The sequence below is a fragment of the Scardinius erythrophthalmus genome (assembly GCF_964197995.2).
Source record: "Scardinius erythrophthalmus genome assembly, chromosome: 3".
NCBI classification, from domain to species: domain Eukaryota; kingdom Metazoa; phylum Chordata; class Actinopteri; order Cypriniformes; family Leuciscidae; genus Scardinius; species Scardinius erythrophthalmus.
In genome coordinates this window covers 57,951,658-57,968,603 of record NC_138223.1, presented here as the reverse complement: position 1 = coordinate 57,968,603, position 16,946 = coordinate 57,951,658, and the positions used below count along the sequence as shown (strand labels likewise).

Below are 16,946 nucleotides of genomic sequence, written 5' to 3'. Positions count from 1 at the left end.
TTTTTTAGATCAAAAGTTGTTATAATTTAGAAATAAAAGGCATATTTCCTAGCCTGATTTTAGCCTCTGAACGCTCTGTTTGAAGGGGCGTGTCTGTGTGAGACTTCAGTGTAAACGCCCACTGCTGTGATTGGCTGCTGTGAGACTTCAGTGTAAACGCCCACTGCTGTGATTGGCTGCTGTGAGACTTCAGTTTAAACGCCCTCTGCTGTGATTGGCTGACATGCTTGCATATGAAATATTTAGCATTAAATGTGAATCTCTCTCAAAAACATTTACTATTACAGCTATTATACGTTTTTACTATTTCAGCTATCGAGATTAGCGGATCGTGAGAAGTTTTTTTAAGGAGCTGTATGTAGGATTGTGGCCAAAACTGGTACTGCAATCACTTTAAAAATACTATACATAGTTCCCACAGGCCAATTAATGTCACGTGACCTCCCCGGAGACGCCATCTTTGAGGGCAAAAGCTGCTGTGTTTACAATGTTTTACCATACTGTCTGTGAGTTTTACAAGCAAATTTCGAATATTTCTTTCCATTTATAATGTTACGAAAATCATGAAGAGACAAAGTGACAGAGATTATAAAGAGACTCTATTAACACAAGACAGAGAGCATTTACAATGCGAAAATTTCAGTCATAAATGGTGTGGATCCGTATGCGCTAACAAAGGAAGCACTGAGCACTGATTATGCAGCAGATACAGTATTATCATGTGTATCATTATCTGGTATTGGCTAGGAGTTTTAATACATGTGAGCAATTCCGAGCCTGGAAATATGTGCATGAATATGAATATACACGGTAATATACACGGTATGAAAATAAATAAAACTCGCGTGCAAATTAATTAATGTAATGCGGAACTATACTTTATACGCGGGTTCTTTAGGGACATAATCTGAGATTGCCGTGCTGGAATGTGTGTGTGAGAGAGTCGCGGGCGCGATCGAACAGTGGAAACAATGTTGTTTTTGTATGTTTTTAATATCTCGTCATTTTGTTCATACAGGACATCATTCAAACTGCAAAGTGTTAACTTATATTTGTGTACACTCGCAATAAAAAACAACAAATTCTTGCGTGTTTTGAGGGAGTTTCTTTCCTGTTTATCCTCGCCAGCCATAACCTCCGTCGTTGTTCTGACAAAAGCTTAACGTTAGTCTTCTCACATTCATGAAGTCTAATGACGGGTATACTGTAAAATCCAAATTTAACTGAACCTCCGACACGATTTAAACATCCATTGACCCAGCAGGAGATCGCCATTTTCACTTTTTATCACGAAATTAACTCGCTTCAGCTTCTTCTATTGTTCTGCCCACAGAAATGACGCCGGGTCGGCAAATGCTAAAAAACTAAATTTAACTAAACCTCCGGCACGATTGGAACATCCATTGACCCAGCAGGAGATGACCATTTTCACTTTTTAATCACAAAATTTCCGTTTCAGCTTCTTCTTCTTCTTCTTCTTTCTTTTAATGGCGGTTGGCAAACAACTTTTCAGTGTGCATTACCGCCACCTTCTGATATGGAGTGTGAATCACAATAGCCTTCTCTCACTATCCTTTAAATAAATAAATAAATAAATACATACATATATATAAAAACAATAAATAGCTTCATAAATATCTAATAACATTATTAATATTCATACATTATCATTATTATTACATACAACTTTCTAAAACAACTAAACTCATATCCTTCTACTAAGCCCTGTTTTATTCAAAAACACAAATATCGCTCTATACCCTACATGCCCTGAATTCATTTGTAGTATTTCCCTCATTTCAAATCTAATTTTTTCTTTCCTAAACCAGTCTTTCAGCCTCATCCTTTCCTCCTTATACCTATGACAATTCATAATTACATGTTCTACTGTTTCGTTAATATTACAGACCTCACACATCCCAGTTTCATGTTTCCCTATTATTTTAAGCGTACTATTTAATCCAGTATGCCCAAATCTCATTCTCGAAATAATGTCCTCTTCCTTTTTGTTCCTATTATTTTCTCTCATACCTCCTACCCTCTTCTGGATACTGTAGTACATCAGCTTCTTCTTCTCATGTTCTGCATTGTAAGAATGTTGTGTTCTGCCCTCAGAAATGGCGCCGGGTCGGCAAATGCCCGTATGTAGTGACGTCCCTCCCCCTCCCCCCTGACTCGAGGTTGCCAGATAAGCTGAATTCAGCAGAAACGTAGGCTGCTACAATGTTCCGACGAGTACACAGTAAGTTTTTTCTGTTAATTATGTTTATGCATCATGAGAGATATTTTGATAAGTAGTTATGTATTTAAAAAATGTACTAATTGTCATTAGTTAAATATAATCGTAAAGATTTATGCTCGTATGTGACAGTATCGTAAAGATGTATGCTCGTATGTGACAGTAATCGTAAAGATGTAACGTTATGCTCGTATGTGACAGACAGAACGGTAGCTGTAAGTCTAACTTGTAACGTTATGTATCTGTCATTAATGTAAGTACAAGCACAAGCCTCACTATGTGTAATACAGCTATTCATTTAGCTGATGCTATAAGTGAAAGTGACTAGCTGTATTTTTTTACTTACCCTGCAGCACGCGTCCATAACACGCTAAAATATGTGATGTGAAATACAGGTCAACTTGCAGCATGTGTAACTTAGTCCACGATATACGTGAAGAACGAATGTCGAATCATTTTTTCTGAGGTAAAGTTAGGCTTCTGTCCAGGGGCGTAGCCAGGACATTATTTCTGGGGGGGGCAGCTTGGGCCAGTCTTTTATTTGGGGTGGCACTTGATTGTCAAAAACGACTATTTTAAAACTCACTCAGAGTAGCGGTTTTCCGCGGCTCGTCAGGCCATAAACAATGGATTGAACTTCCTTATGGACACTAATAATGTCTTATTGATAATCCATGTTATTGGGATGGGTGCTTAGATCAGTGGTTCTCAAACTTTTTACACCAAGTAGGCTACCACCTCAGAAAATATTTGGCTCTCCATGTACCACCATAATGATCAATATTAAAATACAGGAGCATAGTAGGCCTAACTATTCAGCTACAGTTATGCACAGCTAAAAAAAACAGGCAGTTTTATTTATAATAAGAATATGTATTGTTGTCAGCCACTTTAAACATTGTAACAACACAGTTTTAACATCAACACTGCACTGTGTGCACTGTTACACAGGTAATTTTTTTTAATGATTAAATTAAAATGTATAAAATGTCATCATCATTTCTCACTGTTTTGTAGCGTTTGCTGCTGCTGCCTTCACCAGCGCTTTCAAAGTTGCCACTGTTGTTTTGTTAGCAGCACTAGTGCTTGGTTCACTCTCATTCTCTTCAGTTCTTGTATTTGAAACATTCTCCTCCTGATCCAAACTTTTCTTGCCAGATTGAAGCCACAATAGCAGTTTTGAACTTTTCATAATTTAATAATCCACCTAACATTCATTTATATTTAACCTTTTCACACACTTAGTTAAGTTAAAAAAAATCAGCTGCTATATTCAATTTATTTTTCATAATTGTCTTTTTGTTTGTTTGCTGAGTGAGTTTTCAAATCTGCGTCACTCATCGGCGAAAGGTGGAAATAGAGTGTTTTAGTCTGTTATAAACAAAGCATGCACACCTACAAACAAACGCCGACACAAAATATGACGCTCTCTTCTATACTCACTCTAGCATGCTGTATCTTCCCCTGTGGCACAGTGGTGAAATCTAAGCTTTTTCGCGCCAGAGACCCGTGTTCGAATCCCGGCTCTGGCGGCAGATGAGCTTTCTTACGTACAGAAAGCGAATCCGCCCCTCGCGCCCTCCTGTTCACTCGGCGGGGGTCGAGTATTTATTTATGAGTATTTACTTAAACTCAGGAGGGTTTTTTTCTTTAAATTAAATTTATTTCCCCCTCCTCAGACTGGGGGTGGGGCCGTGAGTTTGGGGGGGCCGGCAGGGGGGCCGAGCCTTGACCAGTGGTGGCCGCCCCCCCTGGCCACCACGTAGCTCCGCCCCTGCTGATAATCTTCTAAATATCTTCTTTTCTGTTCATCAGAAGAAAGAAATTCATACAGGTTTGAAACAACATGAGGGTGAGTATATGATGACAGAATTTTCATTTTAAAAGTGAACTTCTCCTTTAAGAATGCTCTATTGTTCATGACAAGACGCCATTTGACCGATACAGACAAAAGTTTTTAAGGTAAGGTCTGTGGTAATTTATCTGTTCAGTATTGGTATTTTTTTTAAACTTGCATAACTTAATGTTTCGACATATATTTGATCTACTATTTTAACAAAAGACCGGACTTTAACAAAATAATTTGCAACTTTAATGGTTTTGGCTTCCGGTGTCACTCGCTTCCAGTTACTGTAGCCTGTACAAACACGGTCTGCAGAAATGCTATATGCTCCTTTATTGCAACGTTTTAAGACATGTTATAATAATTTCATTATCATCTTCATTTTTATTCTTCTACCTATCGTGAATCAAAAGTCTTGCACTTTCCAAGTAATAAGGTGGAGAGTTGGTAATCATAATTATGACATAAGGGACATACAAACATCCTTAGTCAAAATATATTAAATGGTAATTTCAATACAACTCTTTCAAATCTTCCCAGCAAACACGAACGTTCCCGTTTGGTTATTTTTTGGGGGGAACCAAATAAGAATGTTCTCTGGTTCTTTTCTACGTAGGCTAAGCCCTGAACTGCAAGAAAACCCTTATCTTGTTATTTCGAGATATTAAGTCGTTATTTCGACATATCTCGTTATTTCGCCATAAACATCTCGTTATTTCGCCATAATAAGGGGATATTCTAATATGCATTAAGCCACATTTAGCGTTCTTATAAAGGTTTTCTATGGGAGGAAAATGCTTAACGTGAAATTAAACGCGTTGCGTTCATATTCTGGACTCATCTGATTTTTTTGTAGTATATTTTATTATGATTTTAGTATCATAATAAAATAGTATCATTTGTACAAGTTGCTGCACATTCGTTGAATTCTGAATTTTGCACACATAAGTTGAAAGCAATTTGTTTGTGGATAGTAGCCTACAACATATGCAACATTTTTCAAGTTCACGGATAATTGTGCGTGCATTTATTAATCATTATGATACTAAAATCATAATAAAGTATAGGCTACTACAAAAATCAGATAAGTCCAGAATATGAACGCAACGCGTTTAATTTCACGTTAAGCATTTTCCTCCCATAGAAAACCTTTATAAGAACGCTAAATGTGGCTTAATGCATATTAGAATGTCCCCTTATTATGACGAAATAACGAGATACGTTTTTTTTTTGTTTAGTTTTTTATTTTTATTTATTTTTGACCTTGCGCTTCAGGGCTTCCGTACTTTCCTGTTGTTGTAACACACACAAGAGAGTGTTCCCTGCAGGTTTTGTTTATAACCTAAAGAGGTTAAGCGTAACGTTGGTTTGTTTATCTTTCTTCATTTTTTACTGTCTGTTATTCGGCACTTATAAGAAACGTAAAGTTGTGGTACAGTGTCAGTGATACAAGTTACATTACATATTAATGCATGCATTCAATCTTATTCAATCCTCCATATGAAGGTCTATGTGCTTGGATTATTCTATAGATTAAACAACATGTTTAAAACAAAATGTTGAAAACAATAGGCCAACATGGTTTGTAGTTTCCTGATGCATCCATTTATCCGTCTTTTGACATCGTAGGATGTTTGACATCGTAGGATGTCCTGTTACTTTATCCTCTACAGTAAAAGACCTGGGTGTTATACTCGATTGTAACCTGTCTTTTGAAAATCATATTTCGTATGTTACAAAAACAGCCTTTTTCCACCTTAGAAACATTGCTAAGCTACGTAATATGCTATCAGTTTCTGATGCAGAAAAGTTAGTTCATGCATTCATGACCTCGAGACTAGATTACTGTAATGCTTTATTAGCCGGTTGTCCTGCATCCTCAATAAACAAGCTACAGTTAGTCCAAAATGCAGCCGCTAGAGTTCTTACTAGATCAAGAAAATATGATCATATAACACCGATTTTATCATCACTACATTGGCTACCTATAAAGTTCCGTATTAATTATAAGGTATTGCTACTGACTTATAAAGCCCTAAACGGCTTAGCTCCAGTCTATTTAACGGATCTTCTATCGCCCTATAATCCATCGCGCTCTTTAAGATCACTAAATTCGAGGCTTTTGGTCATACCTAGGATATCCAGATCAACCAAAGGAGGGAGAGCATTTTCGCATTTGGCTCCAAAACTCTGGAATAGCCTTCCTGATACTGTTCGTTACTCGGACTCACTCTCCCAGTTTAAAACTAGATTAAAGACGCATCTTTTCAGCCAGGCATTCATATAATATTGTTAATCTCACAGTTTCAAACTACAATCCGGCCTCTAGTTCATAAATGCCAGAGGAGAACTGGCCCCCGACTGAGCCTGGGTTCTCCCAAGGTTTTTTTTTCTCCATTAGGTCACCTGATGGAGTTTTTCGGTTCCTTGCCACTGTTGCCTTTGGCTTGCTCAGTTGGGGATATTTTGGGGATATTTAATTTATTTCTATCAATCAATAAATTCCACTAGAAACAAACTTTGTTGTATTATTTTATTTTAATACTGTGAAGCTGCTTTGATACAATCTGTATTGTGAAAAGCGCTATACAAATATACTTGATTTGATTTGATTTGATTTATACTATATGGGACGCGAGTAAATATAATGAGACCCTTCATTTGTGTGTTTCTGATTGCAAGTGGAGGTGAATAGACTAGAAGTCCAGGAGAGACACTTGTGTGTGTGTGACACTTATATCTACATGGTTAGTTTATAAATACTTTGATGAATAATACAGGACAGGATGAGCTGCTGTAATGGGACATGTGCTTCTGCTGTTTGACCAGAAGATGGCAGTAAATGAAACCTGTTGGAAAGTAAAAACCTCATTCATTTTTAATTGAAGGGATCGCGGCTTAAAGCTCCATTTGAGCATTGCTTTAGTTTCGTGATCCATGTGTTTAGAGTGTAATTTGTCTTTTTCTCTTTGTCCTGCAGAAGTGAATCAGCGAAGGAATATGGAGTCTGTTGAGCTGCTCGTGAACTCACTGAGGGATCTAGTAGAAGATGATCTGAAGAAGTTTCAGTGGCACTTGAAGAGTCATGAGCGTATTCCGAAATCTGTAATGGCGAAAGCAGATATCTTAGACACAGTGGACAAGATGGTGGCATGTTTAGGACCAGAAGAAGCTGTGAAGATCACGGTGAACATCCTGAGGAAGATGAACCAGAATAATCTGGCTGAACAGTTAGAGAACAAACACAAGGAAGGTAATCACACACACAAACGCAAACACTCACACACAAACTCAAACACACTCACACACACACACACACACACACACACACACACACACACACACACACACACACAGACACACACACACACACACACACACACACACACACACACACACACACACACACACACACACACACACTCTCATTCTCATTCTCACAAACAGACACACACACACACACACACACACACACACACACACTCTCTCTCTCTCTCTCTCTCTCTCTCTCTCTCTCTCTCTCTCTCTCTCTCTCACACTTACACACACTCAACAACACATTCACTCTTTGCTGGATTTAATATTGATTATTTCTCCTCAGTGTCTCTGTGTGACATTAAACAGCATCCTGAGAGAAACACCAGTGATACACACACAACCGGGTGAGTGAAATATACTGTGTCTTAGTGAAGGATTTCTCCAGACTGAATAATAGTTCAATCCTCTGTTCTTCATACATCACTAAACACTAGAGATGCACCATATTGGGCTTGTGCTGATACTCCATATGCTAATATTGCACAACATGTTTTGGCCAGTACCAATAAATACATATTTTCCTTTGTTTTGAAGCAACACAGAGTCTCTCCTGTGCAGAGACTATAAACACATTATTCTTTATTTTAGTGAGTTTAGAGCTAAATCTATTTCTCCTTCAGTTTCAGAGTTGTGAGGTCTCTGTGAATAGGGCTTAAGACTGATTTACTGGTATTTCTCAAAAGCTCCTGATCACACACGATCTCTAAACTGTAATTTGCTATTAATTCTCTGTAATTTTCTAGCTGTAGTGTGATCTTCTTTTCTATTAATATTCCTGCAGACGAGGAATAAGACAGGAATAGTCAAATTCACTCAGTATTACTTGATCTATTCCAGCACTCCCTCAGTTACAATCAAGCACAATTAACTGTAGACAGTTGTGCTGTAAGCAGTAAAACAGTCCAGTTCTTTATAGTCAAACTCATTTATTATGTTTGATAATGCACATTTCTGTCCACCCCAGACTGCTGATGGTCTTTATCTGTCCACCTCTGTGAAAATATCCACAGTTAAAAACACTGATTTATAGAAGACTGGACACATTATTCAGCTTGAGCTTATTGATGGAGAATATAGAGTTCATGTTGGCTAGTTAAACATAAACATGACTGGACAATTATGTGTGAATTAAACTCTCATTATAGTATATATGTGTTTGTTATATTAGATTGTTTGTTATTAGTGAGTGACATCACAGGTGTCAGTCGCATCATTATATACTAGCTTTATATTTTCTCTCTGTCAAACTGCCTGTCAAATAGTTTTTATAGTAAACTGTTTGTATGTTGTTGGTTTTGAATTGTTGGTAATACTTTACAATAAGGTCCCATTAGTTAACATTCGTTAATGCATTAACTGTATTTGTTAACGTTAGTTAGTCAACTGTTCATTGTTAGTTCATGTTAGTTCAGGTCCATTAAATAATATTGACAGATACAACTTCTGATTTTAATAATGTATTAATAAACATTGAAAATAACATTAACTGAGATTAATAAAAGCAGCTGACTCTTTGCTTCTGCCTTCTTCTGGTTCTTCACAGGTTCTCTCAGCCCAAACCTTCTGGGCTGGATATTCACCCGCTGCTGAACTGTCAGTCTTGTGTCCATATAGCTGATTCTGATCAGTGGCTTCAGATTGAGCCGTCGGCCTGTACAGATGAAGGAGGGTCAAAGTTCAGGGTCAGCACTGACCCAGGCCGTTACGAGTGTGTCAGGACCAGAATGCGATGGGTCTGTGACTGTGTCGTCACCCTTCAGTACCGTACCGTAGACGGACTCTTCCTCAACGCAGAGCTGGAGAGGCTGCAGTGCAACCGGATCGGTCCAGTGATTGACGTGACGGTGATCTCAGGGAAACTGGAGGAAGTTCATCTGCCCCATTACGCCTGTTTAGGAGAGTCTGACCCCTCTCTCAAAGATGCTGTGAAAGTCCTCACCGTAAAAGACGAGGGAATAACCACAGAACCTGTGCAGTTGACCCGATTCCATGCTAAGATTGTCCAACCATCCTTCTCTATTACAACATTAATTATAAGTTGGATAATGGGATGGTATGAACACTGCGATCTTCTTCTCTACATGTGTTCTAAAGATCCTCTCATTCTACATCTCTACTTGTTTCCATTTGATCCCTGTGAAAAAAAAAAAGTTGAGGAAACTGAAAAATCATTTTCATCATGCATCATCAGGCATCCCAGACCTGGCAGGCCATTTCGGATGAAAACGCCACACATTCTTGATGTTCCTGGTGCCTCCACTATCACTCCCAAAGAAGGGATCACATTCACAAGAGAAGCTCCACCAAACTACTTCAGGGTCAAGACTCATCTGGAGAATGATCTTCAAATGACTCTTATCAGAGAAGAGGATAAGGAGGAGGTCTGGACTGCAACGATTGAGAAAGATGAACTTGATCAGATTCGTCCTAAGAGAGACGAGCCGCGTCTGAATAGTGAGGAAGGTAAATCACAGTTTTTTGATAAGCATTGGCCAGATCTCATTCAGGGGTTACAAATGTCCAGATCATTGCAGATAAACTCTGTCAGCAGAAACTAATACATGAGGAACAATATTCAGAAATCACACAGTTTAGCCAGTCAGAAGAGCATGAGAAAGATCTGTGATATCATATTGTAACGCTGAGGTTGAAGCAGAGGCAGAATCCAGATCCACATGCAGCATACTTTATTAAATAAACTCAAAACTTCACAGATGCAGACATAGACTCAGGACCAAGACTCAGGAACAGAACAACATACAAAGTCAAGAACCCACAAACACTGACACAAGACACAGGGTTTAAGTAGAGTCAAACAAGCTAAACAAGATAACAAGGGGGCTGTGGTTAACTAGAGACACCTGGGGAGACTAATAGGCATTAAACATAACGGGGAACTGCTAAACATGGGACAAGACAGGAGAACACAGACATGAATCATGACACATACGCATGTATAGTCACACTGTGAAACCTAAATTAATCTCAATAGTTCAGAAAGAGGAGCTTTACATTGTAGAACATGTTTACGATTCTAAACTATGAGCTCAAGGCGAATGTATATATATATATATAAGCTGCTCTAAAACAGAAATGACATGTCTTTCAAGATTTTAATTTCACTTTTAATTTGGTGACATGTTTCTCTTCTTGTGTTCAGATGCCTGTGATCTCACACTGGATCCAAACACAGCACACACTCGACTCATTCTGTCTGATGAGAACAGGACAGTGACGTGTGTGTCTGAGCGTCAGCCGTATCCTGATCATCCAGAGAGATTTGATGATGTTCTTCAGGTTCTGTGTGGAGAGAGTCTGACTGGACGCTGTTACTGGGAGGCTGAATGGAGCGGAGGTGCTGTTATATCAGTGACATATAAAGGAATCAGCAGGAAAGGAGAGAGTGACTGTGTGTTTGGATGGAATGACAAATCCTGGTGTCTGGACTGCTCTGATAACGGATTCACTGTCTGGCACAATAAGAACTACACTGTTATTCCTGTCGTCTCTTCATCCTCTAAGAGAGTAGGAGTGTATGTGGACGTGTCGGCCGGCACTCTGTCCTTCTACAGCGTCTCTGACACACACACACTCACACACTTACACACATTCAACTCCACATTCACTGAACCCCTCTATGCTGGATTTAGGCTTTATTCTTACTCCTCAGTGTCTCTGTGTGCCATTAAACAGCGTCCTGAGAGAAACACCAGTGATACACACACAACCGGGTGAGTGAAATATACTGTGTCTTAAGCCCTATTCGGACGGGACTAGTTTCACAGGGGGACGTTAGAGAAATATCTGTTTCACAGACGTACTTTGAGATTTTAATCCTGTCCGAATCTGCCATGTCTGTCTTTTTCTCACACGACCTCTGTAAAAATTCCAGAGCAAATTACCTACTGTTTTTCGTCAAACTCGGCGGTCCTCAGAGAAATCTAATCCCGTCCGAATGCGAATGTCTGTGATTACCGGACATTTTTTTTCCAAAACGCTTTTTCTTATGTGTTTTGGTCAACGTGAACTGCCATACAATCTCTCACTATCGCGCCGGTATTCAAGTTTCTGCTTTTTGCGCACCGATAATGGATGTAAATGTGTTTGGTAGCCTACACTGCGAAGAAAAAATTAAATAAAAAATGAAATCAACAAGAAGAGCCAAATCACGTAAACTGTTAAGACTGGCTACTGTAATATCAGTTTCAGGTAAGATTACTTTCATTTCTGCACTTAATTACATAACGTGTAAATTATATTTAACGTGTAAGTTAAAACTTTTTATTCCAGTGGGTTTATTATAAGAACCCAGTTCTATAAAATCATGATGATAAATCTATGTTTAGTTTTTTTTTTATACTACAATTTTTATAAAAGGTTTACAAAACACTAAATACGTTAGGACGTTTTACTTTATATTTCAAAGTGCTTAATTTTAAAAGTACTTAATTTCAAATGACCATACGCAATCCACGCATTCTGAACACGTGATCTTCTGCAATGCCCACATGTAAAACAGACACTCCTACCTCGGTAATAAACACGGAGATGTTAGTCCCGTCCGAATCCATACATGAAATCACAGACGTAGGTTGATAAGAATTGTAACTCAAACGTCGTTTGGAAAACTAGTCCCGTCCGAATAGGGCTTTTGTGAAGGATTTCTCCAGACTGAATAATAGTTCAATCCTCTGTTCTTCATACATCACTAAACACTAGAGATGCACCATATTGGGTTTGTGCTGATACTCCATATGCTGATATTTCACAACATGTTTTGGCCAGAACCAATAAATACATATTTTCCTTTGTTTTGAAACAACACAGAGTCTCTCCTGTGCAGAGACTATAAACACATTATTCTTCATTTTAGTGAGTTTAGAGCTAAATCTATTTCTCCTTCAGCTTCAGAGTTGTGAGGTCTCTGTGAATAGGGCTTAAGACTGATTTACTGGTATTTCTCTAAAGCTCCTGATCACACGATCTCTAAACTGTAATTTGCTATTAATTTTCTGTAATTTTCTAGCTGTAATGTGATCTTCTTTTCTATTAATATTCCTGCAGACGAGGAATAAGACAGAAATAGTCAAATTCACTCAGTATTACTTGATCTATTCCAGCACTCCCTCAATTACAATCAAGCACAATTAACTGTAGACAGTTGTGTTGTAAGCAGTAAAACAGTCCAGTTCTTTATAGTCAAACTCATTTATTATGTTTGATAATGAACATTTCTGTCCACCCCAGACTGCTGATGGTCTTTATCTGTCCACCTCTGTGAAAATATCCACAGTTAAAAACACTGATTTATAGAAGACTTGACACATTATTCAGCTTGAGCTTATTGATGGAGAATATAGAGTTCATGTTGGCTAGTTAAACATAAACATAACTGGACAATTATGTGTGAATTAAACTCTCATTATAGTATATATGTGTGTGTTATATTAGATTGTTTGTTATTAGTGAGTGACATCACAGGTGTCAGTCGCAGCATTATATACTAGCTTTATATTTTCTCTCTGTCAAACTGCCTGTCAAATAGTTTTTATAGTAAACTGTTTGTATGTTGCTGGTTTTGAATTGTTGGTAATACTTTACAATAAGGTCCCATTAGTTAACATTCGTTAATGCATTAACTGTATTTGTTAACGTTAGTTAGTCAACTGTTCATTGTTAGTTCATGTTAGTTCAGGTCCATTAAATAATATTGACAGATACAACTTTTGATGTTAATAATGTATTAATAAACATTGAAAATAACATTAACTGAGATTAATAAAAGCAGCTGACTCTTTGCTTCTGCCTTCTTCTGGTTCTTCACAGGTTCTCTCAGCCCAAACCTTCTGGGCTCGATATTCACCCGCTGCTGAACTGTCAGTCTTGTGTCCATATAGCTGATTCTGATCAGTGGCTTCAGATTGAGCCGTCGGCCTGTACAGATGAAGGAGGGTCAAAGTTCAGGGTCAGCACTGACCCAGGCCGTTACGAGTGTGTCAGGACCAGAATGCGATGGGTCTGTGACTGTGTCGTCACCCTTCAGTACCGTACCGTAGACGGACTCTTCCTCAACGCAGAGCTGGAGAGGCTGCAGTGCAACCGGATCGGTCCAGTGATTGACGTGACGGTGATCTCAGGGAAACTGGAGGAAGTTCATCTGCCCCATTACGCCTGTTTAGGAGAGTCTGACCCCTCTCTCAAAGATGCTGTGAAAGTCCTCACCGTAAAAGACGAGGGAATAACCACAGAACCTGTACAGTTGACCCGATTCCATGCTAAGATTGTCCAACCATCCTTCTCTATTATAACTTTAATTATAAGTTGGATAATGCGAGTGGATGAACACTGCGATCTTCTTCTCTACATGTGTTCTAAAGATCCTCTCATTCTACATCTCTACTTTTTTCCATTTGATGATCGTGCAAAAGAAAAAGTTGAGAAGAAAGAAAAGTCAAGTTACCCAATACTGTATCCCACACCTGACAGGCCATTTCGGATGAAAACGCCACACACTCTTGATGTTCCTGGTGCCTCCACTATCGATCCTCAAGAAGGGATCACACTCAGAAGAGAAACTCCCCCAAACTTCTTCAAGGTCAACACAATTCTGAAGAAAGATCTTCAAATGACTCTTATCAGAGAAGAGGATCAGGAGAAGGTCTGGACTACAACAATTAAGAAAAATGTATTTGATCTGATTCATCCTAAGAGAGACGAGCCGCGTCTGAATACTGATGCAGATAAAGCAAGATATTTTGATAACCATTGGGCAGATCTCATTCAGAGGGTCACTAATGCCCAGATAATTGCAGATAAACTGTGTCAGCAGAAACTAATACATGATGAAGAATATTCAAGAATCAAAGTGAGTCCAACCAGTCAGGAGAAAATGAGAGAGATCTGTGACTTCATACGCAAACGCAGTGATGCTGAGAAGGCTGAATTCATCTCGATTCTTCAGGAAGAGAAACTTTACCACTTTAGATCATTGGTCTGATTCCCCACCGTGAGCTCAAGCTGTGCGTGTGTTTAAATCTGCAGAACATAAACTGAAGACTTTCCTAGTGATGATTCAGGAAACATATTGCTTTAAAGGACAATTCCGGTGAAAAATGAACCTAGGGGTAATTAACACATGGTTACCGAGTCGATCATTCCCTGGGATGCGTTTTCATGATAATCTAATATAAAGAGTTTTATCTCTAAAAACAGATTAGCTTGTAACGCTAGTATATGGGGCATAGAGTAAGTCAAAGTAAATCGCTAGTTAATATCACTAACAAGGCTCTTTATAGCCTCACACTAGCACGGTATCATAATGAGGGTCCCTACATGCAAACCGAAGCATTGAGAACTTTGTAAGTGTACAGACAGTTTAATAAGAAGATACTTTATAAAGACAGTACATTACGCGTTGAGGCTGGCGGTAGCGGTAGCGCCCCTATTACTATTGTCACTCAAAATACTGTATGCTAAAGGAGATTTATATTATTTAGTGTAAAGTTACATTAGTAATTTAGCAGACAAATATTAACATTTATGTAGGCTACTGGGAGCAGGGAGACAGGAGTGAAAAAATTGGTCAAAAAATGACTGAGCTTGGGTTCTCCCAAGGCTTTTTCTCCATTCTGTCACCTGATGGAGTTTTGGTTCCTTGCCACTGTCACCTTGGCTTTTGGCTTGATTAGTTGGGGACATTTAATATTCAACAATATTATTGATCTGCCTTATTATGGGTGGACGATGATGCAATTTTCTTCTAGAAACAAACTTTGTTGTATTATTTTCATGTTATCACTGTGAAGCTGCTTTGACACAATCTGTATTGTAAAAAAGCACTATATAAATAAAGGAACAAAAATAAAAATAATGCAATAACATTTTTTAGACAATTTAGAAAATGATGTCTGCCCATTTGTGAGGTTTAAAACTTTTTTCCTTTCCTTTTTTTTATTTATTTATTTTTAGCAAATGAAGGTGGAGACAGTCAACCTAGCACTAGCTGTGGTGCAATGATCACACATTCAGCCAGGGAGTGAGATGTCATGTAGAAGCTAAATAAGATTTTTCTTTTTTTTTACATATTGTATGAAATATAGTGTTGCTAAATGTTGGACATTTAAGTAATTTTAAGATAAAAACAACAATATTTTGTCATAAATATAATACTTTGATTTTTTACTCCAATAATGTAGCCTAGATTCTAGGCAAACTAAATGTAATTTAGTAAAAAATAGGGTTGTCCGTGTTTCAAAATTTTATTTGGGTGCATAGGATGTAGGGCTGGGCAATATGGAGCAAAAAATATATCTCGATATATTTTGCTATATCTATATACGATATATATCACGATATCTTTACAGGAAAAATAACCCCCCAAAAACTACTGCAAAAACAAATATGCCAAATACTACAAAGTCTTTTTTTTATTGACGTGCAAATAGGTAGGCTGTTCATGTAGGAACAAAGTGCTTCTGCCACATTAAAAAAAAAAAAAAAAAATCCCTGTATACAAAAATAATAATTTAACTGTAAAATAAAGGAAGAAATAATACATATTGCATTATTTTTAATAAACCTGTATATAAATATCATTACTAATATATCCCCCAAAAACTGCACAACTGTAGAGTAAAACATTAATTTAAAAAAAAAAGTGAACAAAAAAGTGATAAAAATGCGTCTAAAAATTGACATGATTGTTACAAAATCACACTGTCTGAGGCCTCTGGAGAACTCAGAACAACTGCTAGCATAAAGTTTACGGTAAAAATAACTGCCATTAAATTACAGTATCTTACTACTATGCAATTAGATAAACTGTTCATTCATTACATCACTTTACCTCTGTCTTTATCCTCTTCTCTTCTTTTTGGCACTGTATCTATAGCAGAATAGGTAGGCTAATGCTAATTTATAATGTGTCATCATGTAAATTCGGCCATCCGTCACAATCAGGAAACTTTCGCCGTGTCTAGACCTGGCGCGAGCTGCCAGGCCCGTTTCTACAGGGGAGCATGTAAGTGTGAGTGTGTTAGGGGCCGATCACACCTGACGTGTTTTTTGCAGTGAGAGGTACGGTGGCCGAGAGGTGCAAAACAAATCACAATTACAAAAACAAAATAACAATTCAGAAAACAAAATAACAATTCAGAAAACACAACGACAATTTAGAAAACAAAATAACAATTCAGAAAACACAACGACAATTTAGAAAACAAAATAACAATTCAGAAAACACAATAACAATTCAGGAAACACAACGACATTTCAGAAAACGCAACGACATTTCAGAAAACACAACGACAATTCAGAAAACACAACGACAATTCAGAAAACACAACGACAATTCAGAAAACACAACGACAATTCAGAAAACACAACGACAATTCAGAAAACACAACGACAATTCAGAAAACACAACGACAATTCAAAAAAACGGAAAAGGTAGGTATATTTCGAGAATGACGTACTTATCACTGAATGGACGAGACACCTGTCAATCAAGAAATTTGTGATCAACTTTGTTTTGCTATGCGAAAATAG

At 37.9% G+C, this 16,946-nt stretch overlaps 1 protein-coding gene across 2 annotated transcripts; it reads left to right on the top strand.

Annotated features, from left to right (window-relative positions):
- The first annotated feature begins 2,172 nt into the window (after positions 1 to 2,172).
- On the top strand, positions 2,173 to 16,796 carry LOC308687464 (uncharacterized protein). Of its 2 annotated transcripts, XM_081360034.1 has the most exons (6): positions 2,173 to 2,242; positions 7,063 to 7,335; positions 7,684 to 7,744; positions 8,944 to 9,863; positions 10,561 to 11,131; positions 13,227 to 16,796. In XM_081360034.1, the coding sequence occupies exons 1-6, from the start codon at positions 2,224 to 2,226 to the stop codon at positions 14,395 to 14,397; spliced, it is 3,015 nt and encodes a 1,004-aa protein (XP_081216160.1). In that variant the 5' UTR covers positions 2,173 to 2,223; the 3' UTR covers positions 14,398 to 16,796. The 2 variants fall into 2 exon arrangements, with proteins under 2 accessions (XP_081216160.1, XP_081216159.1); XM_081360033.1 differs by lacking the exon at positions 2,173 to 2,242 and having other exon boundaries at positions 6,843 to 7,335.
- The last annotated feature ends 150 nt before the right edge of the window (positions 16,797 to 16,946 follow it).

What these genes read in the sequence shown, in the direction of transcription:
- LOC308687464 (XM_081360033.1), top strand. Translation starts at nt 7,020, where the DNA reads ATGTGTTTAGAGTGTAATTTGTCTTTTTCTCTTTGTCCTGCAGAAGTG. An exon ending in AGAGAACAAACACAAGGAAG is followed by an intron (nt 7,336 to 7,683) that starts GTAATCACACAC and finishes ATTTCTCCTCAG; the next exon opens with TGTCTCTGTGTGACATTAAA. An exon ending in AGTGATACACACACAACCGG is followed by an intron (nt 7,745 to 8,943) that starts GTGAGTGAAATA and finishes GGTTCTTCACAG; the next exon opens with GTTCTCTCAGCCCAAACCTT.